The sequence below is a fragment of the Ambystoma mexicanum genome, chromosome 2q (assembly GCF_040938575.1).
Source record: "Ambystoma mexicanum isolate Mex_15411 chromosome 2q, UKY_AmexF1_1, whole genome shotgun sequence".
In the NCBI taxonomy this organism is placed as follows: domain Eukaryota; kingdom Metazoa; phylum Chordata; class Amphibia; order Caudata; family Ambystomatidae; genus Ambystoma; species Ambystoma mexicanum.
The window spans coordinates 74,063,341-74,090,679 of NC_090924.1; the positions used below are offsets into that span (position 1 = coordinate 74,063,341).

Below are 27,339 nucleotides of genomic sequence, written 5' to 3' on the forward strand. Positions count from 1 at the left end.
TTCCTCCGAGCTTCCTTCCGGGGAGAATCTTGTTCTGTCTGTGGGTGTAAACATAGGGATGCCATGTTATAAGGCACCACCATGTGCTACACCTCCCCCAAATCGCCCGACACTCCTTCACTATGCTTGCCCATGGTTAGTTATCCCCATTGTATCCCTATGTGCTTATCTGTGCCCATATGCACAACTGTGCATTGATCATTTTCCTTTACCTAGGAATTGCGTTCCGTTGTTTTCAAATGGAAGTCAGTTTTCCTTGTTTCTTCATTGAATTCGAACACTAATCTCCAAGTAATGAACCCGTGGCACTTGTCTTAGGAGTCGAATCTCACCCTCCCATCTGTGGGTCTCTGTTGTGTGCGTCCACAGTTGCTGCAAAGGTGGAACCACAAAAAAAGGGGGGTAGAGGAAAGGGAGAGGGTGAAAAGAAAACAATAGCGGGGAAAAGGGGGGGCACAAGGTGAAACAATTGGTTAATTCAATCTGTCCCTTTTTCCTTCTTTCCCCCTTTAGCCCGTGCTGACGTGCAGAACCAATAGCCAGCCCATGAACCCCGCCGGCCGTCAAACACCGCCGGAAGGCAGGCAGTTCCCAGGAGGGCAGCAAACTGATTGCTGACCTCTGGGGATCGCCCATCCAAACGGTGGTCGCGGCAGACTGTCAAGGGTGGTGCTTGGAATGGCCCGCCTCAGCTTGGCACACTCGGCTCGGCGGACTAAGCTCCCCTTACCTCTTAGTTGTGGAAACTGCTGCACCTGTGTGAGGCAACTAACGTTCACCTCCTACTGACTCCGATCTCGGGAACCGAAGTACAGCGTCGATGGAGGTATTTGGACACGTATCCAAAAGGACACGCCCTCCTACGTTATGTGCGTTACTACACCCGATGGCGGATTCACCGAGCCACGTCCAAGTTGATGTTCAGTTTACGTGTTGGCCGTGAGGCCCGTAAATATACTTAAAGGGCCAGTGATATCTATGAGGCCCAAAGGAAGTTCCTTAAAGACGACATGTTTCTAAACTGACCGTAGTCAGGGAAAAGAAGGGAATAGTTTCTTACCTGTAACTCCATTTCTCCAGCATTGGTATCTTTCATGGATTCACATGCTTAGAATATTCCCCGTCGTCAGACTGGGACCCCTCGGTACACATATATAGCCTTTTCCTATAAGAAAACTTCCGACACTTTTGTGTCCTATCCTCGTCCTTTTAGGACCCGCCTACGCATGCTCCGCAGGCCGTCCCAGTATAAGAGGCCCGCCCCCGCGGTTCCCCTTCAGATTTCGGCCCCTCCAAAGTAGGAAGGGTTAAACTTATACATCACATACATTGCAGTCCCGGGGAGGCTTGGTGGGCGCATGTGAATCCATGAAAGATACCAATGCTGGAGAAATGGAATTACAGGTAAGAAACTATTCCCTTCTCCAGCATTGGATCTTTCATGGATTCACATGCTTAGAATAGATTGTATAGCAATAACACTTGAGACGGTGGTGAGAATGCAATGTAACGCACCCTCACCCTACTACTCAACACATATGCGCAGCAGTAATAAGTTTACTCATAACACCTTTCCCACCGTAAGTATATTGTCATCAAAGGTAGAAAACACACTCTCCACAACGTGGAGCTTACCTTACTGAAACAGATGGCGCAGGACAGCTCTTCCCATCTGCACCTCATCCGCATGCTGCCTGGCAAGGCAGTAGTGGCGGGTAAACGTGTGGGGCACTGACCATGCCGCAGCTTGGCATATGTCCGTCAGCGGAATTCCGGCCCATAACGCTGTTGAGGATGACATCGACCTTGTAGAATGGGCTCTCGGATGTCTTTGCAGTGGCCTTCCGGCCTTAGAGTGACAAAAAACAATCGTCGACGAGACCCATCTGGCCAGTCCCTGTTTCGAGATGGCTTTACCTCTCGTCGACGGACCCTATGCGACGAACAGTTGCCGAGTAGCCCTGATGTCTTGTGTGCGATGTAGGTAGAATTTCAGAGCCCTCTTAACGTCCAGGGTATGAAGAGTTTTTTCTGCTGCCGACGATGGAGTGGCGAAGAAAGTAGGCAGAACCACGGATGAGTGTTTGTGATATACCGTCAGAACCTTAGGGACGAACGTAGGGTTAGTCGCCAGGACTACCTTGTCCTTAAAGAATCTTAGGTAGCGCGGGTCCACGACCAGCGCTTGTAGTTCCGAGATACGTCTGGCTGATGTGATAGCTATCAGGAATGCCAACTTCCACGAAATGAATTTCATGTCGGACGTGGCCATAGGCTCGAAAGGCGGTTTCATCAAACCTGCCAACACTGTGTTGAGGCTCCACGCCGGGGGAAAAGGTTTCACCGGGGGAAAGGCTCGAAATAAACCCCGCATGAAGTGTTTCACCAGTCTGTCACTGAATAGAGGAGACGACTGCCTCTTCCTTGTGAACCTCGAGATGGCTGCCAGGTGTACCTTTATCGATGAGGGGGACAATCCCTTTTTTGCTAAGAGGAGCAGGTAAGGTAGAACTTGTTCCGGCGTCACCAAAAATGGTTGTAGGTCCCGCTGTTTTCTACACCATTCACGGAATCTCCGCCACTTATAGGAGTAGGATTTGTTAGTGGAAGGGGCTCTAGCCGCCTGCAGAATTTCTTGGCACTCCTCTGAAATGTCTAAAGCCCCGAATTCCGAGAAGTCAGGAGCCAGGACGTAAGGGTGAGACTGTCCGGGTCGTGATGCCACACCGTGGCTCTGTCCCGGGATAGAAGGTACAGGACTTTTGGAAACGCTATGGGATGTTCCAGCGATAGATGGAGGAGGTCTGAGAACCACGGTTGCCTCGGCCAGTATGGCGTCACTAGAATCACCCGGCAATTGTATCTGCGTATCCACTGTATTGTTTTCCGTATGAGGGGAAACGGGGGAAAAGCATAGAGGAACATGTCCGTCCATGGGAAGGAGAACGCCTCCCCCACCGAACCCTCTTGGGGCCACCTGCTTGCAAATGTCTCGCATTTCTTGTTTTCTTTGGTCGTGAAGGCGTCCAGAGGGGGGTGGCCCCATTTCTCGAACACTTTCTTCAAGTGACCCGTGTCCATTTCCCACTCGCGTATCTGGGCCATGTTTCTGCTGAGGGAGTCGGCTTGGCAGTTCCGCACTCCTGGAAGGTGATGAGCCACGAGGGAGATATCGTGCTTCGATGCCCAATGCCATGTTTTCTGGGCTTCTATGGAGAGAGTCCTTGATCGTGTCCCTCCTTGTTTCCTCAGATAAAACATGGCTGTTGTATTGTCGGTCAGTATCCGCACCCGCGATCTCTTGATGTGTGGTAGAAACGCCTTCAAGGCCCATCGTACCGCTCTGAGTTCCAGTACGTTTATGTGTAGGAGTGACTCCGTTGGAGACCAGCGACCTTGCGTTTGGAGAGCACCCATGTGCGCTCCCCATCCGGTTAGGGACGCATCCGTAACTATGGTGCTCTGGAACTCCGGCTCCTGTAGGGGCACACCTTTGTTCAGATTGTGGGAGCTCTGCCACCACTGAAGGGTCCGAAGTAGCTTGTCGTCGTCGACGGTTATCCTGTCCGACCACGATCCCTGAGCCTGTGTCCATCGGTCTGCGAGGAATTCTTGGACTGGCCTCATGAAAAGTCGACAGTTTCTCACCAGATGGATGCAGGATGCCATGGCCCCTAGGACTGAAACATACTTTCTCACTGAGATCCTGGTGTTTCGCCGTAGCCGGGCCGCCTGTTGAATGAGTCTCGAGGTCCTGGCGAGAGAAGGTTTCACCAGCCCTAGCTGAGTCTCGAACTGTGCCCCCAAGAATACCAGCGTTCTCGATGGCCGCAGAGAGGATTTCTCGAAGTTTATGGCGAATCCTAGCCGTTGAAGAAGCTGCATGGTGGCTTGCAGACTTGTGTTGGTCGACGCTGGGGAGGATCCCCTTACCAGCCAGTCGTCGAGGTATGGGTATACATGGTGGCTTTGCTTCCTTAGCCAGGCCGCCACTGGAGCCAGGCATTTTGTGAACGTTCTGGGGGAGGTTTTGAGCCCGAAAGGAAGAACCGTGAATTGGTAGTGGGTTCGCCCTATTACAAAACGTAGGAATTTCCTGTGTTTCCGACACATTGGAATATGGAAATACGCGTCCTGTAAATCCAGGGACGCCAGGAAATCTCCCTTTTGAACCGCGCGGATCACTTCCTGCAGAGTGAGCATCTTGAATTTCAGGCTCTTTAAGGACTTGTTGAGCTCGCGTAAGTCCAGAATGGGACGCCATTTGCCGTTCGGCTTTTTTACGACGAAGTATCTTGAGTAGACTCCTTGGCCTCTCTGTGATGTTGGAACTCATTCTATCACTCCCTTCGCTAACATGAGTGTAACCTCTTGTTGCAGTGCCTTCATATGGGACTGAGCGGTGAACGCAGGTGGAATTTGCGGAGGGCTGTGTTTGAATTGAAGAGAGTGTCCGTGTCTTATAGTGTCTAACACCCATTGGTCCGTCGTTATCCTTTCCCATTCGTCGACATACGCTGAAACTCTTCCCCCCCAGAACGGGTTGTGGAACGTCACTGCTGATCTTTAGTTTGCTTGTCTCTCGTCGACGATGGGTATGATGGTCGTTTTCTGGAAGACTGGAAGTTTCGTCGCCGGTTAGCCGATTGTGAGGCACGTCGGTATCCCTGGGAGGGGTAAGCCGATCTGGCAAAGGATCTGTCTCCCGAAGAGAATGACAATGCATTACTTACCGTAAAAGCATTTCTGATGATTGTATCTGCTTAGATTCACATGCTGTGCATAGGTCCGACATCCAGTGGTCACTGCGGAGTATTGCATTTTGTTTTTCGTAGTCGAAAAGGGACGTCGACAAGGCGTGTCTGAAATACTATCCCTATAGTGACGTGTGTTGTACCCACAATCCCTCACACGTCGAGGTCCCTCTGTTTGTATTTTTCTGCCCTGAGGGAGCCTTCTAGACGTGAGTGAGTACAGAAAAGAGAGATATAAAAGGAAGTCTATGTTCCTTCCATGCGAGCAGGGAGGAAAGGTGGGCGCATGTGAATCTAAGCAGATACAATCATCAGAAATGCTTTTACGGTAAGTAATGCATTGTCTTCTGATGCTTGTTAATCTGCTTAGAATCACATGCTGTGCATAGACTAGCGAGCAGTACCCGGAGTTGGCGGTGGGTTATGAGAAGGAACAGTAGAGAAAAGATGTCTTAATACTGCCTGACCCACCTGGGAGTCAGATCTCGAGTGTGCATCTAGACAGTAGTGTTTTGTAAAGGTGTGCACAGAACTCCAGGTAGCCGCTTTGCAGATGGACTCAAGGGGAACATTTGCAATGAATGCTATGGACGCCCCCGTGCCTCGAGTAGAGTGTGCTCTAGGCTTAAAGGGCAGTTCTCTCTTAGCAAGAGTATAGCAGAGAGTGATGCATTGAACAATCCATCTAGAAATAGTGGACTTTGAAACTGCATCCCCTTCTCTTCCTGCTGCCACCGACACGAAGAACTGATTAGTCTTCCTCAGTGGTCTGGTTCTTTCCATGTAGAACATGACCGCTCTGCGCACATCTAGTGTGTGCAGAGTTTTTTCTCCCAAGTTGGAAGGATTTTGAAAGAACGTTGGCAGTTCTATAGACTGGTTTACGTGGAATTTTGATAAGAACTTCGGAGCAAACCTTGGGTGCGTGCGTAGAACCACCTTATCTCTGTGAACTGTAACGAAGGGGTCTAGAACAGAAAGAGCCTGTAGTTCACTTACCCTCCTGATGGAGGTGATAGCTATTAAAAAAGCAGTCTTAAGAGTGAGGTCTTTAAGAGATGCTTTGTGCATGGGTTCGAAAGGTGAGCCCATGAGTCTGGTAAGTACCACGTTAAGGTCCCATCCGGGAGCTGGGTCAGCTATCGGGGGGTGTATTCTCTTTATTCCCTCCATGAAGGCCTTTATAACAGGGATCTTCCACCACGACACCTTGAGTTGAGAAGTGGTGTATGCAGAAAGTGCCGCTAGGTGGACTTTAATGGAATTGAACACTAGACCTGAATCCAATAAGTGGGTCAGGTATAGAACAATATGTGTGGGAGAGCAGTCAATTGGGTTGATGCCTTTCCCTCTGCACCAGATGACAAATCTCCTCCACTTGCTAGAGTAGCAGTGGCGAATGTTAGGTTTTCTGGCTTCCCTGAGAATGTCCATACATCTCTGCGGGAGCATTAGATGTCCGAATTCTATGATCTCAGGAGCCAAGCTGCTAAGTTCATGTTCTGGGGGCATGGATGCAGAGTCCTGCCCTTGTCTTGTGACAGCATGTTGTACGGGCAGGGGAGTTTCACTGGGGGAGATAGAGACATCTCCATCAAGTGAGCGAACCATGGCTGTCAGGCCCACATTGGGGCCACCAGTATCATGGTTACTTGTTCCTGGTGCATCTTGTGCACTACCTTGTTGAGAAGGGGAGTCGGGGGGAAAAGCGTAAACAAATTTCCCTGACCATTGCATCGACAGATCGTTCCCCTTGGATTGGTTCTGGGGGTACCTGGAGGCGTAACTTAGGCATTGTGAGTTCTCCAGGGTTGCGAATAGGTCTATTTCTGGGAATCCCCATTGTGTGAAGACGTCGAAGACGATGTCTTCGTGCAGTCGCCATTCGTACTCTTCGGGCAGGGGGAAATCTCTGCTGAGTTTGTCTGCCAGCAGATTGAGTTCCCCTGGTACATGTTCTGACAGTAGGAACATGTTTTGTTTGAGAGCCCACTTCCATATATTTTGTGCCAGTTTGGACAGTCCTGGAGAGTGGGTGCCCCCCTGCTTGTTGATGTAGTACATGGCTGTGGTGCTGTCTGTAAGGACCAACACAGTTTTGCCTTGTAGGTGTTCCTGGAAGGCTTTTAGCGCCTTGAACACAGCTAGTAGCACCTGTAGATTTATGTGTTTGGATGCTACGTTCGGAGTCCACACTCCGTGAGCAGTCTGATGGGATAGGTGAGCCCCCCATCCTGTTAGGGATGCGTCTGTGGTTAGAGTGGCTTCCGCCGCGGGTGTGGCAAAGGGTTTCCCTTTTTCCAGGTTTTCCTTTGTCCACCATCGTAGCGAGAGAACCAAGGCCTGCGAGACCACCACTGGATCGTCCCATAATCCGCTGGCCTGACACCACTGGCTGTTGAGCCACTCTTGCATAGGGCGCATGCGCAGGCGCGCGTGAGGTACCAAATAAATACACAACGCCATCATGCCTAGCAAACGCATTGCTTTGCGTACCGTCACCTCTCGACCGGTCACATATTGAGGGATTTGAAACAGCATGTTTTGGACCCTCTCGTTGGAGGGGAAGACGAGGCCGTCCTTTGTTTGAATTAGAGCCCCTAGGAATTGTTTGATTTGGCTGGGGTCTAGGCTGGACTTCTTTTCGTTGATGGGGAAGCCCAACTGGAACAAAAGGTCTACAGTCTTTTGGGTATTGGAGAAGCACGTTTCGTAAGAATCCCCTGTTATGAGCCAGTCGTCGAGGTAAGGGTAAACTGGGGTGGACAACCTGCGCAGGTGGGCCGCTGCCACTGCCAGTACCTTCGTGAATACCCTTGGTGCTGATGCAAGCCCCTCTAAAGGGGCGAAAAGACTTGTAGCTTCTGCCACTCTGGAGGGCACCCAAAGAACGTGCCGTGTCCGAATCTTCTTTCATCCCTTTTAGGGCCTCGTCCACCTTCTCACCGAAAAGAAGGTCTCCCTCAAAGGGCATATCTAAGACCTTGTATTGTACTTCTGGTCTGAAGTAGGTACACTTCAGCCATGACTGTCGACGTAATACGACCCCATTATTGACTTGCTTGAAGCCCGACTCAGCAAGATCCACCGCAATGTTTATTGCATGATTTGAGGCTTCCTCGCCCTCTCGGACCAGTAGCATCGCCGCCTTCCTCTGTTGTTCCGGAAGATGGTCAAGCAGCGGAGCCAGCCTGTGCCACATCTCCCTATCGTATCTGGCTACAATTGCCAGAGAGTTTGCTGCCTTTACTGTGGTCGCTCCCACGGAGAGCACCTTCTTGCCAAAGGCATCTTGGCGTCTCGCTTCATTCTCGGGTGGAGTCGTGCACTTGTGCTGTGCCTTTGCCTTTCTCGCTGCCGCCGCCGACACCACCGAGTCTGGTGTTGGTTGAGAGGATAGACACTTGGGTGTAGACTCTGGAGCCTTAAACTTTTTTTCTAGGCGTCCTTTCACTGCTGGTTCTGAGAATGGGTGTCTCATTGTCTGCAACCCCTCTTTCCATACATGGTCAAGTATCGGTATCGAGAACACCGACCTCCTTCTCTTGCCCATGTGGTCGAACAAAAAACAGTCCTTTTTCTGTTCTTCCTGGGACAGACCAAATTCTTTGCATGCCTTCTCCATCATTGAATGGAATGACGCAATGTCGTCCGGAGGGGACGGGTGAGCTGGGCTTCTGGGGTTTTCTAACTCTGCCTCCGACTCCCAGGTAGGATCCCTGGAGGGGGATAAAGAGACCTCTGACATGGCTCCCCTGTCCGACTCCGAATCTGGCAGCTCACCTTCCTCCTGCGCCAGTGTTGAGATTGGCGTGCGTGGGTGCGGCGGTTGACGGGACGGGCCCGGCTCGTCGACGGGTGACTGTGGCAGGCTGGCCTGGGGAAGTTGCTGGTCCAACGACCGTAGCAAGGACTGAAGCGAGGACAGAATATCCAGCGACAAAACCGATTGAGGATTGAGGAGAGGGGCAGATACCGGTGTAATGGATGCCCTCGTCGACGACTTGGCAGCCGCTCGTAGCCCTAGGTCTGCTGGGCCAGCCACTCTCTCGCCCTCGTCCTCCGAGGACAGCAACATAGCTTGCTCTTGTAGCAAAGCCTCTGGGGGGGTAGGGTCGAAGACTTCAGGCCTCCAGGCCTCCTGTAGGACCCCCGTCGACGAGGCTCTCGTCGACGGGACGGAGGATGCCCCTTGCGCTAGTGGAGGGAAGGCGGCCGGTGACTGGATCGCCGTCGACGACGCAGGCTTCGCAGGTGGTTTTGGCGGTCCCGCCTTCTCCACACTGTGCCCGCTTTTACTCGACTCTCGACTCGTGGTCGATCTGTGATGATCGCCAGAGGAGGATTTCCTTTCCTTCTCATGCTTTTTTGATGAGGATGATTTCTTTGACGAGGAGTCTGTAGTGGAGTGAGTTCCAGACGACTCTTTTTCCGACGGTCTAGATTTCTTCGCCGGTGGTTCCGACGAGGCCGCGCGGCGTGATGTTTTCGCCGACTGTGTGGAGCCTACCTCCGAGGGGGGGTATGCCCCCGCACCCTCATTCAGCCATGCCACCAGGCGTCAGTTCCGGTCTTTGAGGGTTTTTTGAGAAAAACCCTTGCATACGTCGCAGGCATCCGCCGAATGGTGAGGGTGGAGGCAATATATACAATCCATATGTCCGTCCCCCTCGTAAACCTTTTTCAAGCCGCACGTCGCGCATGGACGGAACAGCGCTTTTCCTGATACAGAGGCCATATCGTACTCGAAATCCAATAAGGCAACCTAGTACAAAATAGTAAGACAACACGAGGAGATCCCACTACTTTGGAGACGGTTGAAATCTGAAGGGGAACCGCGGGGGCGGGCCTCTTATACTGGGACGGCATGCGGAGCATGCGTAGGCGGGTCCTAAAAGGACGAGGATAGGACACAAAAGTGTTGGAAGTTTTCCTATAGGAAAAGGCTATATATGTGTACCGAGGGGTCCCAGTCTGACGACAGGGAATATTCTAAGCATGTGAATCCATGAAAGATCCAATGCTGGAGAACGTAATTTTAACACGCAGTTGTCAGTTTCTATTGGAGGGAGAGAAACCACACCCCTGGAAAGAGCCAATTGCATGCAGCCAGTTCGTTCATATTAAACATTCAAGATGCCCAAATTTTTAGAGCGGCCTATGTGATAAAGGCAAGCCCATGTTGCCAGCGGTTGTTCTATCACACAACCGCACTTCCTCAAAAAGAGGATCCGGGGATTACAACAAAACTATCACGTAGTGAATGTTTTTGAGTGTCAGTGCTCACAAAAAGTGCTGAACCATAAACCGACTAGTCTGATGTCTCATAGTGGCAATTGTCTTTCCTATTGCATAAGGAATACCCACTGAATCTCCTCATTGAGCCCAGTTTCGTGTATCCATTTCTGCTCCAATTTGGTTAGCCCATCTCTCAGCTTAACCTTCATTCCATTTCTGTTGGCTGTCTCCATGACCACCAGTCTGGCTTCAGAGCTGCCAGAAGCACGGAAACTGCTCTCCTGAACATCCGTGAAGATCTGCTCGCCAACCTTGACTAACATTCCCTCTGTCCTCATCCTCCTCGATCTCTCTTCTGCCTTCGACACGGTCAACCATACCATCCTGCTCAACCGCTCAGTAAAAACTTGGGTATCACTGATCAGGCTCTGGCCTGGCTGACCTCTTTCCTTTCAGATCGACCCTCCCAGGTCGAACCTGGGTCCTTCCTTTCATCTATCTTCCTCTCTACCTGTGGTGTTCCCCAGGGGTCTAACCTCTCGTCCTGGCTTTTCAACCAATACCTGGCAACTCTTGCCCACTGCATTGTCACTTTCTGCTCAAATTTCCAGTGCTACGCTGACACACTCAACTCAATTTCAGGCTGCTCTCTGCCACCTCCTCTCCCTCTCTCATCTCTGATTTCCTAACTGCCATTCAAGATTGGTGTGCTGCCAATGATCTTTGTCTGAATGCCAGCAAGACGGAGATCCTCCTCATCGGCACACCTTCACCATACTTTCCCCTCACTCTCTGGCCGGCCTCCTTTGACCCTCCTCCTACCCCCACCTGTGAGGCTAAGAACCTCTGGGTCATCTTTGATTCCACCCTTTCCTTCTCCGCCCACATCTCTGAGGTCTCTAAAAAGTCAAATTTCCTACTGCACCTCCTCAGAGGTACTCTGCCTTTCCTCACCTTCCCGCAGAACCTAATGGTATCCCAAGCTCTGGTTCTCTCTTTGTTGGACTATTGTAACAGTCTCTTTCTAAATCTACCTGCCTTTACTCTCCGCCCTCTGCAACTAATCCAGAACAGGACTGCAACACTTGTCCTTGGCCTTAAGCTCTGGGATCGTATCTCTACAGCTCTGAAATCTCTCCATTGGTTCCCAGTAGATGCAAGGATCAAATTCAAAACCCTCTGCATTGTCCATAAGGCTTTCTGGGGCCAAGGTCCAAAATACCTTCTGCATCCCTCAGCAAATACCTCCCCTCTTGAACTCTTTGCTCCTCTACCTCCAACTCCCTCAGTGTCAGTCGTTTTTCAAAGAAACAAGCTGGGGCTAGATCTCTGTCTTTGGGTGGGGACTCCCTCAGGAACAGGCTCCCTGCCACTCTAAAACTTGAGAACTATCCCCGGTTCTGGAAGCACCTCAAGACCTTCCTCTTTTCTTCTGCCTTCGCTCCCCTGCTGATCTGTTCTCTTGGCCCTGTGCAACTGGCCACCCTCTGTCCTCTGGGCCCAGGTACCTGCTCACCGCCACACCCCCCCCCCGCACTGCCTCCGGGACACCCCTTGCACTAGGGTCTGTATATGTACCCATACAGCCCCCACTCCCCCCTTTTCTTCCTGCACTTATCAGACCTACCCTGTCTGTTGCCTTAAACCTAGCACTTGCAAATTGCTGGGTGCGCTACCACTGTTTGTTGCCTTTATTATTTATTGTTATTTATCTGTTTCTCCTCTGCTTCGCACTTTCCACTTCTCCCCCCTTCCATGCACTTTTCCCCTCCCCCTCTCCCATGCACTTGCGCTTTCTCAATGTCACTGGGCCCAGTAAGATCTCTGTTTTGTTCTCCCCTGTTCCCCTCCCTTGCCTTGTCGAGCTCTGAAACACTTGTGTACGAGCGCGATACAAATAAAATATCAATATGCGAACCGATTGCAACCACATATGCCCTCACTAGTCCTGGCAATTAAGGGAGGCTTCATACCAGAGAGGGTCAACACAAAATAACCTAAGGAGACTGTTCGTGCTCCTCCACTATATAAACCACGAGATCCCAGCAGTTGCAGCAGCACTCAATGCGGAAAAAGGCATTAGACTCAGTAGAATGGCCATTCCTCTTCGAAAGGCTACGTTGCCAATTTAGCAGATGGATACAACTTTTATATAGCTCACCTAATAAAATATACGAGTTCACAAATGTCCCTCTGTGAAATTTCGACAAAAATGTTTTTTGTGTAAGCAGCTAGCACACGGTAAGTGCATAGCTTGTGCGTTTGGTTCTTTATCAACTGACTGACCTTTATGGTCATTAGAATTAGATTAATAGTCATCATAATCTAAGAACGCTTTCCTGATTTACTAGAGAACATTTCTCTCAGACCTGAGAAGTGAACATTATCAAAAGAGGTACTGTTTAGGGGATGGATTCAAATTAATTGTGGATTTTGATTAAGAATGCCTACTCCAAGAGACAAAGGATGCAAGGTAAAAACAGGAATGGTGGCTGGCGCAGCTGTGGTAAAGGACACATGGGTCAACATTGACCTGAAATGGTGCCAGTCTTTTTTCACCAACTCACGATGGCTTGCCCTTTCTGGAGTATTTCTCTGGTAAACTGGGTGGGGGAGGTCCTGCTCAGTCCTTTGTTTTCGGCAGGCTCCCATTGGGGAGCGTGCAAGGAGGCACTAGTGTTTCTAGGAGGACAGGAATCTGGGAGGACACCGAAACCCCTCAGGTCTCTGTCCTCCAGTGTGTCTACATGGATCATGTTCCAACTGGGTGCCTGGATGTACTTGTGGGACAGGCACCACCCAAAGTTTGCATGGTGCATGCATGCTGATTAGCTGTGTCCCTGCATAAAAGGCTGAAGCCAGAGTCAACCACTGGAAGATCCACTCCCAAGAAAAACAAAAGGACATCTGCAGCTACCTCCTGTGACCGCTGTTATTCCAGACCCATCTTCTGTGTGAAAGGGAAGATCCACACTGGATGACTTCCTCCCTTGGACTGGTGGGTCTAACCAGTATCGAGACAATCTGCAATTTGATCGATCCCACGAAGTGCTGCGACCTTCCAGGCCTGCAAAACCGAATAACCTGGGACCTCTGGCACTGCTGCAGCGCATCGTCTTGTTAAGCGCGGTTCCGGCTAAAAACTTGAGGGCATCTGTCTGGGCCTACAGAGACTTCATCCTGATCGTATAAGTAATCTTAGAAGAGTCGAGGACTGAGAGAAGGAAGAAAGCCTGCCAGGTGACAACCGTCACTTCTCCAAAGCCTGCGTCAAGCCTCCATAACCAAGTGTTGCAAATATCATCTGCTGGGCATCCCTGTGATTGAGTTTAACAGTCTGCCCCTGCCAAAAGTTCTTCATCCAACCGCCAAGTCCACATACCGGAACCAGAGCTGCTATTGTCTTCTCTTAAGGACCCGCCCGTGACACTGCTGTTCTTCATCATAGTATGTACTGTCTGACTCGTGGTTACTTGCCTAGGTAGTAGTTGTGTTGCTGTCCACTCCTCCTGAGTCACGTTGGGGTGGACGACCCAAACGTGTTCTACCTAGCCCCCTTGAAACCTTTGAATCGAAATTATTTACTTTCTACTAAAAGCATCACCTGTGCATTTGACAACTTTGACAGCATCTGCCTTCCTTTGTTCTGCTGCTAAGGGTTACTGGCCCCCTAGTCGCGCCATTTGACTTTTGAGACACTCATTTCCCAGTATAGACTTCTACAGATAAGGCTTTCCTAGAGTTGTTAAACTACCAGTATTGCTAGCTCAGTAAATCTTGGTTAATGTGTTATTTCCTAACCTGAAAATACTCTTGTACTTACCCAATCACCATATGAAGGTTTACTGTTTAGAATAAGCATTGCTACAGCAAACATCTAGTGTAAATATCTGTGCAACTTGTTTTTACTTATCTGAATTGTTTTGAAGTTAACATTGCCCAGTATATATAACAAGTATATTTTTTATTTAATTACAGTGTGTTTTTCTTCCTGACTATAAGCATGCCAAAGGTATTTGTACTCAACTCAGCACTTCTCCCTCCTAGACTAAGCCTGGCTGCTTGTTCATCGCTACCAAACCTTTTGGGTAGGTCAGACCAAATCTAAGAATTGGAGCCCTGTACACCCAAGAGTGAGTCTTTTGAAGTCCTACCACCAGTGAACTTTAGTTAAACTTGCCAACAACCAGGTCGACCTTCAGCCACTCGTTTTATAAGATAAAGAAAGTCTAGGTCTGAGCTTCTACCACCTAATGATCTTAACAAACCTCTAGATTTAAACCAAAGTGGTTGGCTAGCAGAAAAGCACCCTGGATCAAAAGAGACAACCCATAAGTCTTACAATGTTAAATTGTAACCAGCATTAAAAGGAACGCCGGTTGGGGAGCCTGAAACAGGCCCAGTTTATAAATATACTAGATGGATGGTAAATACCGACATATAAAGTAACCGTTGCCAGGAACAGGTATAATACCTTTCAGATGTAAGGCATCATAACATTGAAATCACCTTTGAACACAGGACAATATTGAGCAGCACATAACCATTAGCTTTGAAAACAGGTCTCGTTACACTTTATCAAATGACTCAGCACTTGGAGCAAGGAAGCCAGCCTAGTCGCCCTGAAGAAAACCTGTTAAAGGTTGAAACTTTTGTTTTTTCTTGTCCAATAAAAATAAATTTGCTATATTATATTGAATATCAATCTTGTGTAGGAACAAACCCCTTTTTCAGTTGAAAAATATATTTGTGATTGAATATGTGTTTTTTGGCGCAGGAGGTGATCTTTCAAAGTACAACTCGCTTATAAGCACTATGTGTGGCCTTCGCTGAAGTCCTGTTAAAACAAGCATTGGCAAAGCCAACAGTTTTGGCTTGTGTACAAGTATTGGGCATTTGCCAGACATTGCTATTAGATGCCCAGTTATTCGTACCATTTTGCACCTGCTACCATTAATGGCCAGTTAATAGCCCTAAAGCAGTGCCTGGCGGCTGCCTTTTCTTTACCTACACAAAAGCCCAAACTGATGGCATTGCCAATGCTGTTTTTAAATATGGTGTTATTAGTAGATAGCTGTAGCTTAGTCGTATACCTATGGATTGGGTATTTTCAGTACTCGGGAAACAATGAAACAGTTCCCGATGAAACTGCTTTAATAATTGTATAGAAAAAGAAACCTGTTGAGCTTATGGTAAGAAGATTGTATATATGACTATAATATACATTTATCCATTCATTGTATGCACATTTTGCAATTTTGCTCATGGGGTATATGATGGATCTTTGATCTCTGATCGCAGATTGTGCTAATATAATGATTTAATCAGGCAAAGATGTTGGATTGATTTCAATGACTCAATTCTGAAAGATTTGCTTTCATTAAGAGAGCTTGCATAATTGTTTTCCCAAAATAATAAACCAAGTTTGAATTTTAATTACTCTACATCCAACTCAACTAGACCAGCTTAACAATATTTATGGTAATTGAGTCTGGGTGTGCTAGTCTACGGTTTCAATCCCAGGTTTCTTTTTAGTGAATTCATATCCGAAATACTGAACCAGCCTTATTGCTCATGTACTGCTCACAATTACCGAGTGGCACATAGAACACCAATGTGTAAATAACCCTCCAAAGCACACACTTACCCATCTCCCTAGTACTCTCCTCCAGCGATCTAAGAAGCTCCGATAGATTCTGGGGTAAACGGGACCCACCATGGACAGAACCTAAAGGAAATAAAACAGTTATTTAATATGTGCCATTAATCGCTTTCTTAACAAAACGCAGGCAACATGAACTTCATAAAAGAAAATGCAGGCAGTATTCAAGGAGACAACAGTAGTTGTGAACAAAATCCGCCCCCATGTTTCTGTGGAGAGGGTGCTTCAATTTAGTGCAATAGAAGATCAGATAGAAGTTCCCTGCTCCATTCTCAAGAGAGGCCCCTAGTTTAAAAATGTTCGTAAATTCTGGGTGTTGGAGCACAATTCAACTTTTGGGGGGGGGGGGGGGAGGTTCTGTTCCGTATCATAGGACCCCCACACGTTTTGCTTTCTCTCTTATCAAGCTTCTTACCTCATTTGTGTGGGCAGCAGAACGTTTAATGAAGTTCCCCTACCACTTTAACCCTTTTTGATGTTCTGGCCTATGGTAGCACATATGGCTCGTAGAAAAATAATGCTTTTAAACATCGGTTTTGGCCCCCATTGTGATTACATCACCCTACACTAAGTTGTGGAGATGGCTGGTGGCACAAGGGTACAGTCTGGTTTACCACATTAGTATCAGTATTCGTAATTGGGCCCTAGGTATGGAACCTTCCTTGCTAAGCTCCGATGATCACTGTGGTGTCCTAATTTAATGTTCTGCCAGGACACAGGATGGGGTTGAAGTGAAGCCCACACCTCCTTTATTGTACGATCAGGGGTTTATCCAGGATAAACCCCTGATCTTACGACATTTGTAGCCCAATGTTTCTGCATGTTCGCCATTGGGGTTCTACAGCATTTAAGACCAATTCTCTACCTTATTTTGGGCCATTGCTTTGTTTGCATGCACCACGGGGCATGCCTAAAATGACTGCACAGATGGGCTCACTCTTTATAGTGATCAGGACTGGTTTAGGTTGGTTTCCTGCTCCAGATAGCCACAATACACAGTGTGTGTTGAACAGTGTTCTAGCAGCAGCAACTTTGTCTCTGCCTGGTGTGTAATTGGGAGACAGTCTTGGATCAACCCAGGACTGAAGGTGGATTGTTCCACAGCCCTCTGGGGGCGGGAGTGTCAAAACATTATCCCGAGGGTTGGACTGGGCTCCAACCAAAAGACAAACAAAATTCCATTTACAAATAGCGAAGATAGAACAGTCAGGTTTCACTCAAGCGAGGGGATAAAGCTGATGGCCAGATAATGTTCCCCCCACGCCTTCCATTACGCAACTGTTAGGCACGATTATTTGCTTTGTAACTTTCCTTCCATTGACATCAATAGAACACCCAGCTACTTACTATTGCTTGGACCCTTAACTGACATTTTGAGGCAAGTAAAGCGTTTTTGCTTTACGTCTGTTGCTCGGCTCACATATCTTGGGAACACTGGTTAGACCAAAGGTTACTAGTGCTGAGGACTGTCTCCTGAACAAGATTCCTACATTATTTTAATGTAGGACACATCACCTTGCAGTGAACTGCTGCTACGGTACTTAGTATCCCTGAAGCCTTCAGCTGCCCTCTCCTTTTTCTCACTTGTCATGGGGAAACTCTTCAACAGTGCACATAGCATCTTACCATGCAGTGCAGTGGGGATACTTTTGTATCACTTAGTCTTTTACATATGGGAGTTTTGGTTACTTTTATATGTGCCTAAAGACTAGATGGTGTTAGCAGATACATTTTTACAATTTTTACATTCTTTTTGGTGTGCACATTTGCGTTTACCACATCTGGCTACTAAATGTGTCTAGTGCCCTAAAATGGCCATGCCAATAGAGTTTTTGCTTATCCTGTGGCTATATTGTTATTTGGCCTTCTTCCTGCCTTCACAGGTCAGGAAATCACTTATACGGTCACGCATTTGCCCAGGAAAGGTGCTGCTTTCGTGGGCTACTGCATGCCATTTGTGTATGGACCCAGTAAGTGGGCGGGACTAGCTAATCTCTACTCCACATCCATGGCACCTGAGAGTCTAGGTGTGGGGCATGAGTGAAACCCACAGTCGTCCCTGATCGGACAACTGCTGGCTGTTTGAATTATGCCGATTTTTACCATTGGTGGGCTTGCATTTTCTTCCAGCCACGATTTGGGCCAAGAAGAGGACGTCTGCAGTCATTTCTTCATATCAACGTTGGAGCCAAGTATCAGCTGACTGAAGATCCGTGGACGACTCCTGAAGAAGTTTGGCATGCCTTCCTGTGCTTGGCCTGGTAAAGCCCTGCTGAACTGCCCGTTCTGCAAGGGCCCTCTGCAATGTTTCAACCCCTGGACTGGTGGGACCAATCAGTCAGACACCTTCGAGGATCCAGCGACTTGAGCCATCAGAAGTGTCCATGCACCACTGGCTAGCTCTCCAGTGGGCTACCTCGCCAGAAGCGTCCCTGTTCTGCGTTTTCACCCGGAACTCTGGTGGTCGCCAGCTCGTGCCACAAGTCACATTACTGCAAGTTTCAGCTTCATAGCATCAAGGGATCCTGTCCTGGAAAGTCTTCTTTGACCACGACTGGAGAGACGCCTGCCATCATCACTGTACGGTAACCGCCGGGGATGCCATTTCCCTGCTTCCTGTGAGGTGTCCAGACAAGTCACAATTAGTTGAATCCTACTTGCCTTCTTCGCCAGAGGGTGGATCCTGCACCAGCTGACCGGAGAAATCCTCGGACTCACAACCCGTAGAAATCCTGCACCGGAACAATAGGCGGGAAAAGCGATGGCCAGTGACCCCCAGCCGACCCATCATGTCAACTGGGAAAATTGGAGTCAGGGGGGTGAGTGCTCTCAAAGCAGTCGCCCCCATCTCCCATATTAGAAACCTTATAATAAACTTTGGTTTATTCCATTCCACTGCTTTTTGATTGGTTGATCTAAAAGCTGTACCTAAAGATGGGGAAATCATTTCACTGAACTTTATCATTGTTGAAGCCTCTCCTGGAACATTTCTCACCACCACAAGAACTCTTCCTACATCTGTCCTCTCTCCTAAAAAGAAGCTTTGCGACCTTTGGTCGCAATTCCTCAGGCATCGTAAGGATTGGACTTATAAATAAGTATTATTCTTGTGAACTGGTTTCATTCTACTGCATCATAAACTTCTTTTGCGTTGACTAAAGTTACTGTATGCATTTTTACAAAGTTAAAGGCAATGTTTTTATAATTTAAGTGTTGTGTGATAGTGCAACCTGCTTCTTTCATTTCTTATTGCGTGTTTTTGGGCCTACAATATAGTATTTTTTTTTACTTAGCTGTCTAAATTCAATTACTGTGTGATTCACTATGTTGACTCACTGTGGACCCCTCACTCACTTTCTACTGAGACTAAGCCTTGACCAATTCTCCACACTTTCCTGATTCGGTTTGGCTAACCTCAGAGTTTACCTGTTCTCCAGAAATAGGGCGGCCCTTCTGTAATCTGTCCACAATTTCTGGTTGGCCATATTACATCCTGTGGGGATGGTCTCGGTTGAGTGGTAGATTCAGGGGCAAACCAGATGGGCTTGCCTCCCAACTCTTTGTCCCTAGCTCCCTAATTCGATTGGTAAACTGGCTTAAGCCAGCCACTGTGAATGGGGGTTCATATGGTGAATTCCTGTACCTACAAATCATATCTACTGGAATGCTTTGGTAAGAAGCACATTTACTTACTTGCTGGAGAATTGCATATTGCATTTAAAGGACCAGATCTGGCCATACCGGCTGGATGTAGTGTCATAGGCTGACTTCCAGTTAGGGTTTTTATCTCACCGACGTAGTTTTTCACAAAATCTGTGCATGTGTCAGACCTGAGATTTACCTGCATTTCCCCCTGTATGCGGATTAGATGGTCGCGTCTATTTCTATGGGACCATTTATTCACCTCAATCTATCTGCAAAATGGCTTTGAGGATACCTACCTGTCCCAGGACACTCTTTCTGCATCCAGATCAGATTGGGCCCACAGAACTTTAGGCTGAAGACTGGAATTTTAGCTCTTGCCTAGGAGTTTCAATGTATTTTTAAAGTCATGTCATGTCTGCTCATAGAAATGCTTTTGTAAATTGTAACTATTTCATGTGACACCATTTTTCACTGAAGTGAAATGACTGGCTGTTCTAAAACGTATCTTGTTCTTTGGGGGCCAATGGCTGTATTCTAAGAATGCTGTCCCAAATCTGGGACATTCATTGACTGATGTGTATGCTTGTATTTTTCAAATACAATGTCCCAAAGGTCTAGAAACATGGGCCTAGGAACCAGTAGGAAATATCCCCTCCACATTTCTGAATTTGGGAGATACATTACAATCCGTCCTCCTACACTTGCAGGCAGACTGCCATCATTGGCAACGGATGGGCCTTTCCATTTTTAAGAGCTTCTCAAAGTCACAGGTTAGGTCATTGTGTCTTTCTCAGCCTTTTAAAAAAAGGTTGGCCACTTGCTGCCCTGACTGGCATTTGTATCCAACTATCTGTGTGAAGGGTGTTGGGACTGATTCTCTATACTCTGGCCTGGTGGACAGATGTATAGAAAGCCAACCTATATTGTGACAGGGACAACTCTGTGAGCTGTAGCCAAACCATTTAAAAGGTAGCAGTGACAAGAGGTCTAGGCTAAATCGCAAGAGGTGGTGAGCTTGTAAGAGGTCCACAATGAGAACACATAGTGTAGCAGTCAAAGATTACACTTAGACAATCAGGTATAAAAATACCTCTTTACTTATGGCAAAAGCACAGTGAAAAACGACTACTTACAGGTAATACTATCACACAACACTAACATTAGATAAATATATACAGTTACTGATTAAGGGCAAACTAAAGATCAAACCCCTGAAAAGAAAGGTACAGATTAGTATTTGCACCAATCGTCCACAAAGAATAATGCCTAACTTCAGAAGTCCAACCCCAAGTTGTCTGGGGCCTTACACCCAACTTTCAAACAGTTCTTTGAAGCTGGAAAAAATGAAGGTAGGGTCTCTTGGGTCCAGTGAACAGTTCCAAGTGTCAGGGGAAAAGTCAATCTAATAAATGTGTTCAACTTTCTGAGGGCTTGTGTGAACAAGCTATGGCAAAGCAAAAGTGTTATAAAAGTTTTGTAAAAGTTAGCAAAATTTTAAAAGGAGTTTAAAGGGAGTTTAGGGGGGGCAGGAAAGTATCGCTATAACTCACCTCCTGTACTCCAATTCTTCAGGAGACTTGGCAGGTTGGTTGAAGGTGGTCTGAGGCCGCTTTTCCCGCTGTAAGCCTCAGACCTCGATTCCCAGGGGTTGCAGGTTTGGACAGTTCTCCAGTCAGTGTCTGATGCAGGGCCAAGGACTCTCAGTGGAAGAATTCAGCAAAACTCGATGCAGGGCCCCTCTCAGGACAGGAGTGGACGCAGGTAAGTAATTTCGGACGACAGCCACCAATGCACGGCGACACAAAAGGGATTCACTTGCAGCTGTCAGACTTTCCCTCCCATCTCGGTTCCCCTTGATGCTAGGACCATGACATTTCGCAGAAGTAAGTCTTGTAGTGCAATCTGAGGATTCCCCAAGTTCCAGGCCTCAACTCGGAACGTCGACATCTGCAGTATGGTAGCCCAAACTCAGAGCTGGTCAGCCACAGGGCGGTCGCGGGGCACTTCTGCAGGACTCTGAGCTAACTTTGAGAATGGATGTTCCCTCCACTCCAAGTTCGCAGGTCCTTTGCAGGACTGCTAGAGATCACTGTCAAGACAGGGCTCTCCAAGAACAGCAGCAGAGGTTTGTCCCCAAGCCGCCTTCCAATGGGTCTCCGGTTTCCTCCAGGATCTCTCTAGAGGGGTGCAGGGGCCCTCTTCTTGTTCTAAAGGCCAGGTAAGAGCAGCCACCCCCACTAGCAAATAGATCTGCCCCACAAACCGCCCCCCCGCACCCTCTTAGCAGTGGTCCAATCAGGACTAGTGGCAAAGCCCATTCAATTCCACCCAGACACACTGGCACCAGTATGTGGATTGGGACTAGACAGTCCCAGCCCACTTCCAGGCAGCAAACACAGCCCTCCAGTAGCCCGACAAAAGCTTCCGCTTTCCCGGGCACCGGAAGTCCATATCAGGATTTTCCTGGCCTCACTGGCTACGAAGAAAGCTAAAAGACAAGATGGTCAAAGGACAAGCGAAAAATCTCATGGCATGGCCATGTTTGACCAGTAGCCACAGTTAATAGCCAAACACAGTAAACGCGGTAAGGCTGAAACAAAAAGTATCAAAAGCCGGTAAAAAGTCACTGCTGCCACCAGCTTGTCCATTTAGCACACCTAGTGTAACCAAACATCCTCTGAGTGCGAGTGTAGGGTAAAACAAACAAAAAGTGTATCCCATTGCCATGCATTGTAATGTGCATTGTACAATAATACAAAGTTACCACAAGTGATAACAAGTTACTAAAAGTAGTAACCAAGTAATAAAATTAAGGGAAACAATGTTTCCCGGTACTGACAGCCTGACGGACATGTCAGTTTCCCCATAACTGATGAGCAAAATCTGAGCAGGTCAGATCCAAAAATAAAAGCAACAAGTTTGGGGTCCATAGAAACGGAAGGAAAGGTGCAGTAAAGAGAAATATTTCCTAACACTCGCCCCTCTCAGACTAGGGACAGGGGGAACTAATCAACCGCTGGATGGGCATTCTGTTCCAGTTGGTAATTCCAGTTGGACAGCCCATCAGCATTGCTAAATTTGGGATCTGGCCTAAGCCCAATAGTGAAGTTCAAGGCCTGCAGACTCATGAACCACCTGAACCACTTTGGATTCCCTCCCTTAATATCCACCGACCACTTCAAAGGCTTAGGGTGAGCATACACAGTGAAGTAAATCCCATAGAGGTAGGACCACAACCTCCTAAGGCACCATACAACGGAAAATCATTTTTTCTCCACCTGGGGCCACCTGAGTTCTCCTCTCCTAAACTGGTAGCTGATATGATATATAGGTTGTTCCTCACCATGGTCATCAAGCTGTGAAAGTTTTCCAACTATCCCAGTGTCATAGGCACTCCAAAGGCTCTCCAAATCAGGAGCCCTTAAACCAGTGGCCTTACCTAAGGATTCTTTCAGGCTAGTGAAGGCCTTCTCATACTCCAGGGTCCATAAGAACTCCTTAGGTCCCATGAAGTAGTGAGGGCAAACAGAGGGACAGCTATATTTCAATAGTCTGTGACTTCTCTCCTGCATTTCCCAGTGAGGCCCAGACAAGTCCTCTCTTCACCTTGGGTAGCGGGGGTTGCCCAGTTCTGCACATCATCTACTTCACTGACAAGAGGTTGCATCTTGCCTCCACCTACACCAAAGGTATGCTGAAGAAAGGCCAGTGGCACCTGTTCAGTTTGACACTTGGTTGTCTCCCAGAATAAGAGGGCCTGACGAACGTCCCGACACTCAGTCTCTTGAGTTACTCCCAGTTCCTTCCAAGGGGGGGGGGTTGAATCTGCCATGTCATCCAGACATGTATTGCTGAGATCCTTTTTCCCACATTCAAAACAGGGTCTAATCTCATTTGACAGGTGTCCGTTGCAGCCACCAATCCAGAAGTCAATACATTGAAGTAAGAATCTGAAAAGGCCGAAACTGCCGTCTCCTCCTTAGCATAAACTGCCAGGGATTTGTTTCCATACCCTGCAGAGGGATCGAAAATGCTACAATATTTTTCAATACAGAGCTTATTCACCAAGTTGTCACCTCTTGGTGGGGAGTGTGCCTCTGTCTTGGGGACAAAATACAAAGCTCTAGTGTCCATACAGAATCCCAGACTGGTTTTACCTGTATGTTTCTCCAGATCCTCGGAACCGCACTCCTGGCAGCTAGAAGCCTTATACACTTCTTGTTCCAACACAGGGTGGATCTCACACCAACTGTCCAAACTTCTTGTTTGATCTGAACCACCACAACACCTAAACTTGGTGGGTTCACCAACTCCCAGAATACAGTCTGGGTGTAGGACAGTTTTTTTGAAGTCCAACTAAGGGCTTAGTAAAACCATTCATTCAACTGAGTCAGTACAGGACTCCACTCTTAGTATAAGGCTGTACCACCCGAGTTCATGGTAGCGTAGACAAGGCAAACACGTTCATCTTAGGAGGGAGAAAGGGCTGTAGAATCAGTACAAATGAAATTGTAATACAAATGGTCCAGAGAAAAACTGAAACACTACGTATGTAAAAATAAAGTAGTTATTTAAATACAGGTAGTCCCAGATAAAGCTAGGGGTAAATAGGTACTATCACACATTCCATGTAATCACAATTATAAAAAAAACAACACTTTACTTGAAGGTACACAGACCAAAGTATAAACCTTATTTGGTCAAAACCTTTTCATACACATTCGGTCACACCTATTCTTGGGGAGTAAAAACCAATGGTTACTTTCACAATTACATTCAGTAAGGGCAGTAGACCCTACCAGTTGTACAGTGACTCTCAGTACAAATCACATAAGTCAACTGGACAATATACTTTTTGTGAATAGTGGAACACTTAGTTCAGGTACAGTAAAAACCTATAACTACTTTTGTGATAACACAGTTATACTGGGTGAGTAAAACCTAAGGGTGTAATATTCAATTACGAGTGCTTTTGAGATCAGTGAAACACAGATTGAGATAAGCAGTAACAATGGTAACTTATTTTTGGATGGCACACAGCTAACTCAAGGTAAGTAAAACCCATATACTTTTTTACTCTCACAAGGAGTACAGGTTAGATCTTTCCCAACTATACAAGTGACTGATGTAGGACTTATTTATTTTTTTATTGGTATAGCTGACTAAGTCACTTTTCAATATTTGTTACAAAATTAATAAGAGAATCATCAATGAACAACATTTTTCAAGAAATACAAAATAAAATCACACAGTTGTTAAAGATAAACCAGAGAAGATAAAAACAAGGAAAATTAAATATACTTCTAAACAAACAATGGCAATAAGGCCTATCGGTTCAATTAACAATTTGGACACAGAAAAATAAAAAGCGACCCAGGCATAAAAAAAAATCATTAAACAAGCTCACACTATAAAAGCTAGTGATGGTGTTACAGTAATTCATTAAAAACATTATCGATTAAGTGATTCCATTCTTCTAATAAAGCCCTATAACCTTATTTGTTTGGTTGCAGCATTTAGTTCTTGTTTTTTACTCATTGAATCACCAGAATAGTTGAACCAAAGTACGCATCATCATGCATTCACTACTGTGAACGTTTCCAACTGCAATGCTTTTAAAAATGTAACTGCACCAAATCTAAATGAGGCAAACTGACCAGAAAAAGTGTGTTGCCAGAGCAAATCAGATGTCATATCTCTATACTCCCTGAATAAAGGTCTCAAGAACCGTAGTCTCAATGGTGTCAACTTTTCACACATTACCAATAAATTCTTTAGGGTTTCGTTATTTTCTTTCAAACAATATCGACATACATTTTCTTCTTTGCTTATTTTATGTTTGGCCGAACTTCCCTGGTGGGCCAAAGATTGAATCTAACACGCATGAAGCGGAGTCTGTGCTCTAGAGATGAAGATCTATTTTAATATAGTTCAGACTCACTATGTTTTTTGTGACTAAATGGCTGTGTCGTAAAATCATAATTCATGCATTTTTCTCTCGTATTTATCCAATCCTGTTGAAACAACTTAGTTTTCGCCCTTATGGGGTTCTGTATTAGTAACTCAAGAGTAATGTCAGCACTTTCCAGAGCTTGCTGTACTTGTAGCCTCCATTTCTTCGTGAATACATCCTCAGTTTCACACATGTACTTTGCAAGTGTACCAATTATGGCCTCGGATGTCAGCACCAATATACATTTTCGATACAAGGCCATTATGTTCCAGATGTATCTCGTATGTAATGAGATTAGGCCCAACTCACATCTTATCCACAAACTTTGGACACATTGTGGCAAATTCATTAAACGCCTCCAGAATTTCGCCTCTAATCTATTCCATACACTCTCTGCAATGATTCTTTTGGTTTCTGCACCATAGATAAGTATGGGTGTAGTTTTTTTGTAAATAAAATGTAAGTATTGGACAGATAGAAAATTTACCATATTTATTTTGGATCAACTTGGCTTGTGAAATAGACGTGGAGAGCTTAATCTCAAGGCATTTAATGTGTACTTTTTCATCTTCACGGTCTGCTATCGTCACACCTAGATACACATATTCGGATACCTGTTCTAGTTCTTTCTTCTGCAGTATCCACACTACGTACGCCTCTTTTCCTAGCAGAGCAGACCATTACCTTAGTTTTTTCTTGGTTTATGGAAAGAAGGTTGGCTTTAACATAAGCATTAAGGGCTTGTAACAGGCGTTGGAGTCCCAGTGGAGTTTGACATCAGGACTAAACCATCCACATAAAACAATGCCGGAACGGCTCTGGAGGCCAATCTTGGGGCATCTGATATTACATCTGCAAACACTCCCCATGCATCTGCAATGAAGAAATTAAAAAGGGCCGAGGCAAGTATGCATCCTTGTCTCAGGCCCCTTCATGTTTCAATTTGAGTGAGATTGCCCTCAAGGTCAATCCTCACGTGCATCTTTTTATTTGTGTGGAGAGCTCAAATTAGGTTAATTAAATAAGTCGGGCTGTTTGCAAGCACTAGTTTTTTGTACAATAACTCTAGAAACTGAGCAAAAAGCTGCCTTTAAATCCATGAAAGAAAAGTATATTGGCCGATTTATTGCCATGTGGTGTGTTATAATGGCCTTAATAGTTAACAAATTGATAGTTGTGGCCATCTCTGGAATGAACCCAGTCTGGAAAAGGATCTTGGTCAATATTTTTTTATTTTTTATTTTTATTTGTTTGGTTAATTTGATCAACCTTTCAAATTTGATTTTACTAAATTGTTGAAAAACAAATAAACTTCACAAAATATTCACATACGTTAAAACATTAAAAATGTTTACACATACATATAATCATATTTCATTCAAAGTTTCTAGCACATTATACAAATATTTCAAAAATCTCAACCATTACTTAGTGATAGCAAGGTTATCTTGAGTACGTAATCTAAAAAGTGCACTCTTTTCTCACAGCAAATTTTGTGCTAGAAAAAAAACAGCTGCCAAATTTCATCCAGACCAGAAGGATATTTTATAGCCCCATGCATTGAAATCCGTCAGGATAAATCGAGAACATTTTCCCTGGGGCATCAAGAAGGGCGATCAGTCTGTAGTTTGTGGGACAAGACCGATCGCCCTTCTTGAATATGGGAATTACAACAGAGTTGCGCCATGATTCTGGGATGACATTTGTTTTTAGAATTTGCTGGAAGATCTTATAGAGTATCCTGGCCCACAGTTTCAGATGTTCTTTGAACATATAATTGCTCAAGCCGCCGGGGCCAGAAGCTCTAGATTTACTGGCTCTCATTATATAGTAGAGAATATCTTCTTCCACGACCTCCAGTTTGTCAAAGTTAAAATACACATCCAAATTGTTCTCATCGCCATGCAAGGGCGCTTCATACAATTGTACAAAATGCGAAATTCATTGATGCTGCAACACCCCATTAACTTGGACGGGAAGCTGCCTTGCATGTGCTGCAACATTCATTAAAGCCCAAATGCCAAGACTATTTTTGGATTGCATTGCATCCAACATTGTCTCCCCATCAGTCTGGTACAACAACTCTA

General features: G+C 46.4%; 1 protein-coding gene across 4 annotated transcripts in view; it reads right to left on the bottom strand.

Annotated features, from left to right (window-relative positions):
- Window positions 1–27,339, bottom strand: part of ANKS3 (ankyrin repeat and sterile alpha motif domain containing 3) — a 590,125-nt gene that overhangs the window by 29,041 nt on the left and 533,745 nt on the right. For all 4 annotated transcript variants that reach the window (XM_069646876.1, XM_069646875.1, XM_069646877.1 and 1 more), the window contains one exon: window positions 15,640–15,720. In XM_069646876.1, the coding sequence (XP_069502977.1) occupies window positions 15,640–15,720 (81 nt within the window). The remainder of the gene's footprint in view (window positions 1–15,639; window positions 15,721–27,339) is intronic.